Source organism: Lampetra fluviatilis, chromosome 64 (genome assembly GCF_964198595.1).
Source record: "Lampetra fluviatilis chromosome 64, kcLamFluv1.1, whole genome shotgun sequence".
Taxonomy (NCBI): Eukaryota; Metazoa; Chordata; class Hyperoartia; order Petromyzontiformes; family Petromyzontidae; genus Lampetra; species Lampetra fluviatilis.
In genome coordinates, this window is record NC_136338.1 from 3,940,087 (window position 1) to 3,946,064 (window position 5,978).

At 63.2% G+C, this 5,978-nt stretch overlaps 1 protein-coding gene across 1 annotated transcript in view; it reads left to right on the top strand.

Moving 5' to 3' along the window:
- The first annotated feature begins 478 nt into the window (after window positions 1-478).
- The window catches only part of PTPRQ (protein tyrosine phosphatase receptor type Q), a 111,718-nt gene continuing 106,218 nt past the window's right edge, over window positions 479-5,978 (top strand). The window contains 2 exon segments of the mRNA XM_078882250.1: window positions 479-796; window positions 5,783-5,950. Of these exon segments, the coding sequence (XP_078738376.1) occupies window positions 616-796; window positions 5,783-5,950 (349 nt within the window). The 5' untranslated portion in view covers window positions 479-615.

Below are 5,978 nucleotides of genomic sequence, written 5' to 3' on the forward strand. Positions count from 1 at the left end.
CCTGCGCTACCGCGTGCTGGCGCTCGTCCAGGGCACCGGCGCCATCGTCAAGGAGGTTGTCCTGCGGGAGCGCACGGCGGTGAGGCCCCGACGCGGCGGAAGTGTGTGCGGGGCCCGGTCTCCATCCGTTCCATCTCTCGCTCCGTTCCTTCTAGCCGTGGGGGAGGGTGTCGAGGAGGAGCCGTGTGGCCCCCCTGGATCTGGCCGGGAGAAGGCCGAGGCAGGGGGGGGGGGGGGGGGGTAGAGCGTCGCACCTTGGCTTACATGCGTGAATCGGTGACGACGCTGCTCGCGCACCGGTAACGACGCCGATGGTGCACCGCTAACGAGACTGCCCGTCATTGCAGGAAGATGACCTGGGGTCTGGCGTGGGGCCCATGACCGCGTACCTGTCAAGCGCCACCACCTCGCCATCCTCCGCCTCCGCCGCCAGCGCCAGCTCGGCAACCACCGCCAGCGCCAGGACCGCTCCCGCCGCCTTTGCCGCCACCGCCGCGACCCCGCCCGCCACGCCGGTCTCGGCCGCCACGCCGCCGCCGGCGCCGCTCTTCCCTTACGCCAACCGCCGCTTGCGCCGGGCGGTGGCGGTGGAGCCGGGGGGCGGCGACGTCGGCGATGACGACGGCAGCGGTGGCGGCGGCGAGCGGTCGGGCCTCGAGCCGAGGGGCCGTGCCCCCACCCCGCCGGTGCCCCCGCCGGTGCCCCCCCCCGCCGCTGCCGTTGCCGCGACGGAGCCGGCGGTCGCCCGCGGCGCTGGCGCACGTGCGGAGGAGAGACGCGGCGGCGCCCGGGACAGGTGGCGTAACCATCGCGACGGCACCGCCGCGACACTGACCAGGCGCCGACTGCGCGCCGTTGTGTGCAACCGCGCAGACTACGCTCAGTCGTGTGCAACCGCTTGCAAACATGCTCGAGCACGTGCACGCAATGTTGTGGATTGTGTACGTGTGTGTGTGTGCATGATTGTGTACGTGTGTGTGTGCTTGTGCAAGTGTGTGCATGATTGTGTACGTGTGTGTGTGTGCGTGATTGTGTACGTGTGTGTGTGTGTGTGCGATTGTGTACGTGTGTGTGTGAGTGCGTGTGCGTGTGCGTGATTGTGTACGTGTGTGTGTGTGCTTGTGTACGTGTGTGTGTGCGTGATTGTGTAAGTGTGTGCGTGATTGTGTACGTGTGTGTGTGCGATTGTGTAAGTGTGTGCGTGATTGTGTAAGTGTGTGTGTGATTGTGTGTATGTGTGTGTGTGCGCGATTGTGTATGTTTGTGTGAGATTGTGTACGTGTGTGTGTGTGATTGTGTATGTGTGTGTGTGCGTGATTGTGTAAGTGTGTGCGTGATTGTGTACGTGTGTGTGTGCGATTGTGTAAGTGTGTGTGTGTGCGTGATTGTGTGTGTGTGTGTGATTGTGTATGTGTGTGTGTGTGATTGTGTACGTGTGTGTGTGTGATTGTGTATGTGTGTGTATGTGTGTGCGTAATTGTGTATGTGTGTGTGTATGTGTGTGTGTGCATGATTATCTACGTGTGTGTGTGTGTGCACGATTGTGTGTACGTGTGTACACATGCCTCTGTGCATGCTACCCAGGTCACACCCGTGTCTCTGTGCGTGCTACCCAGGTCACACCCGTGTCTCTGTGGGTGCTACCCAAGTCACACCCGTGTCTCTGTCGCGTGCTGCCCAGGTCACACCCGTGTCTCTGTGCGTGCTGCCCAGGTCACACCCGTGTCTCTGTGGGTGCTACCCAGGTCACACCCGTGTCTCTGTGGGTGCTACCCAGGTCACACCCATGTCTCTGTGGGTGCTACCCAAGTCACACCCGTGTCTCTGTCGCGTGCTGCCCAGGTCACACCCGTGTCTCTGTGGGTGCTACCCAGGTCACACCCGTGTCTCTGTGCGTGCTGCCCAGGTCACACCCGTGTCTCTGTGGGTGCTACCCAAGTCACACCCGTGTCTCTGTGCGTGCTGCCCAGGTCACACCCGTGTCTCTGTGGGTGCTACCCAGGTCACACCCGTGTCTCTGTGGGTGCTACCCAGGTCACACCCGTGTCTCTGTGGGTGCTACCCAGGTCACACCCGTGTCTCTGTGGGTGCTACCCAGGTCACACCCGTGTCTCTGTGGGTGCTACCCAGGTCACACCCGTGTCTCTGTGCGTGCTGCCCAGGTCACACCCGTGTCTCTGTGCGTGCTACCCAGGTCACACCCGTGTCTCTGTGCGTGCTACCCAGGTCACACCCGTGTCTCTGTGCGTGCTACCCAGGTCACACCCGTGTCTCTGTGGGTGCTACCCAGGTCACACCCGTGTCTCTGTCGCGTGCTGCCCAGGTCACACCCGTGTCTCTGTGGGTGCTACCCAGGTCACACCCGTGTCTCTGTGGGTGCTACCCAGGTCACACCCGTGTCTCTGTGGGTGCTACCCAGGTCACACCCGTGTCTCTGCGGGTGCTACCCAGGTCACACCCGTGTCTCTGTGGGTGCTACCCAGGTCACACCCGTGTCTCTGTGCATGCTACCCAGGTCACACCCGTGTCTCTGCGGGTGCTACCCAGGTCACACCCGTGTCTCTGTGCGTGCTACCCAGGTCACACCCGTGTCTCTGTGGGTGCTACCCAGGTCACACCCGTGTCTCTGTGCGTGCTACCCAGGTCACACCCGTGTCTCTGTGGGTGCTACCCAGGTCACACACGTGTCTCTGTGCATGCTACCCAGGTCACACCCGTGTCTCTGTGCGTGCTACCCAGGTCACACCCGTGTCTCTGTGGGTGCTACCCAGGTCACACCCGTGTCTCTGTGCGTGCTACCCAGGTCACACCCGTGTCTCTGTGGGTGCTACCCAGGTCACACCCGTGTCTCTGTGCATGCTACCCAGGTCACACCCGTGTCTCTGTGCGTGCTACCCAGGTCACACCCGTGTCTCTGTGGGTGCTACCCAGGTCACACCCGTGTCTCTGTGCATGCTACCCAGGTCACACCCGTGTCTCTGTGCGTGCTACCCAGGTCACACCCGTGTCTCTGCGGGTGCTACCCAGGTCACACCCGTGTCTCTGTGGGTGCTACCCAGGTCACACCCATGTCTCTGTGCGTGCTACCCAGGTCACACCCGTGTCTCTGTGGGTGCTACCCAGGTCACACCCGTGTCTCTGTGGGTGCTACCCAGGTCACACCCGTGTCTCTGTGGGTGCTACCCAGGTCACACCCGTGTCTCTGTGGGTGCTACCCAGGTCACACCCGTGTCTCTGTGCGTGCTACCCAGGTCACACCCATGTCTCTGTGCGTGCTACCCAGGTCACACCCGTGTCTCTGTGGGTGCTACCCAGGTCACACCCGTGTCTCTGTGGGTGCTACCCAGGTCACACCCGTGTCTCTGTGCGTGCTGCCCAGGTCACACCCGTGTCTCTGTCGCGTGCTGCCCAGGTCACACCCGTGTCTCTGTGCGTGCTACCCAGGTCACACCCGTGTCTCTGTGGGTGCTACCCAGGTCACACCCGTGTCTCTGTGCGTGCTGCCCAGGTCACACCCGTGTCTCTGTCGCGTGCTGCCCAGGTCACACCCGTGTCTCTGTGCGTGCTACCCAGGTCACACCCGTGTCTCTGTGGGTGCTACCCAGGTCACACCCGTGTCTCTGTGCGTGCTGCCCAGGTCACACCCGTGTCTCTGTGCGTGCTACCCAGGTCACACCCGTGTCTCTGTGCGTGCTACCCAGGTCACACCCGTGTCTCTGCGGGTGCTACCCAGGTCACACCCGTGTCTCTGTCGCGTGCTGCCCAGGTCACACCCGTGTCTCTGTGCATGCTACCCAGGGCACACCCGTGTCTCTGTGGGTGCTACCCAGGTCACACCCGTGTCTCTGTGCGTGCTACCCAGGTCACACCCGTGTCTCTGTGCGTGCTACCCAGGTCACACCCGTGTCTCTGTGCGTGCTACCCAGGTCACACCCGTGTCTCTGTGGGTGCTGCCCAGGTCACACCCGTGTCTCTGTGCGTGCTACCCAGGTCACACCCGTGTCTCTGTGGGTGCTGCCCAGGTCACACCCGTGTCTCTGTGGGTGCTACCCAGGTCACACCCGTGTCTCTGTCGCGTGCTGCCCAGGTCACACCCGTGTCTCTGTGCGTGCTGCCCAGGTCACACCCGTGTCTCTGTCGCGTGCTGCCCAGGTCACACCCGTGTCTCTGTGCGTGCTACCCAGGTCACACCCGTGTCTCTGTGGGTGCTACCCAGGTCACACCCGTGTCTCTGTGCGTGCTGCCCAGGTCACACCCGTGTCTCTGTGCGTGCTACCCAGGTCACACCCGTGTCTCTGTGCGTGCTACCCAGGTCACACCCGTGTCTCTGCGGGTGCTACCCAGGTCACACCCGTGTCTCTGTCGCGTGCTGCCCAGGTCACACCCGTGTCTCTGTGCATGCTACCCAGGGCACACCCGTGTCTCTGTGGGTGCTACCCAGGTCACACCCGTGTCTCTGTGCGTGCTACCCAGGTCACACCCGTGTCTCTGTGCGTGCTACCCAGGTCACACCCGTGTCTCTGTGCGTGCTACCCAGGTCACACCCGTGTCTCTGTGGGTGCTGCCCAGGTCACACCCGTGTCTCTGTGCGTGCTACCCAGGTCACACCCGTGTCTCTGTGGGTGCTGCCCAGGTCACACCCGTGTCTCTGTGCGTGCTACCCAGGTCACACCCGTGTCTCTGTGCGTGCTACCCAGGTCACACCCGTGTCTCTGTGGGTGCTACCCAGGTCACACCCGTGTCTCTGTGGGTGCTACCCAGGTCACACCCGTGTCTCTGCGGGTGCTACCCAGGTCACACCCGTGTCTCTGTGGGTGCTTCCCAGGTCACACCCGTGTCTCTGTGCGTGCTACCCAGGTCACACCCGTGTCTCTGCGGGTGCTACCCAGGTCACACCCGTGTCTCTGTGCGTGCTACCCAGGTCACACCCGTGTCTCTGCGGGTGCTACCCAGGTCACACCCGTGTCTCTGTGGGTGCTACCCAGGTCACACCCGTGTCTCTGTGCATGCTACCCAGGTCACACCCGTGTCTCTGTGCGTGCTACCCAGGTCACACCCGTGTCTCTGTGGGTGCTACCCAGGTCACACCCATGTCTCTGTGCGTGCTACCCAGGTCACACCCGTGTCTCTGTGGGTGCTACCCAGGTCACACCCGTGTCTCTGTGCATGCTACCCAGGTCACACCCGTGTCTCTGTGCGTGCTACCCAGGTCACACCCGTGTCTCTGTGGGTGCTACCCAGGTCACACCCGTGTCTCTGTGCATGCTACCCAGGTCACACCCGTGTCTCTGTGCGTGCTACCCAGGTCACACCCGTGTCTCTGCGGGTGCTACCCAGGTCACACCCGTGTCTCTGTGGGTGCTACCCAGGTCACACCCATGTCTCTGTGCGTGCTACCCAGGTCACACCCGTGTCTCTGTGGGTGCTACCCAGGTCACACCCGTGTCTCTGTGGGTGCTACCCAGGTCACACCCGTGTCTCTGTGGGTGCTACCCAGGTCACACCCGTGTCTCTGTGGGTGCTACCCAGGTCACACCCGTGTCTCTGTGCGTGCTACCCAGGTCACACCCATGTCTCTGTGCGTGCTACCCAGGTCACACCCGTGTCTCTGTGGGTGCTACCCAGGTCACACCCGTGTCTCTGTGGGTGCTGCCCAGGTCACACCCGTGTCTCTGTGGGTGCTACCCAGGTCACACCCGTGTCTCTGCGGGTGCTACCCAGGTCACACCCGTGTCTCTGTGCGTGCTACCCAGGTCACACCCGTGTCTCTGTGCGTGCGTAGCGGAGCAGCAGCAGCAGCTGACGGTGCTGGGCGACGTGTCCGGGGAGCTGCTGGCGTTGGCCGTGACGCGTCTGCCCCCGTACTCGGAGCTCAGCTTCTCCGTGTCGGCGCTCACCGTCCTGGGCGAGGGACCCTCAGTCAGCGTGAGCGCGTGGACGCTGCAGGGCGGTACGCCGATGGCTCGCACGCGCCGCGA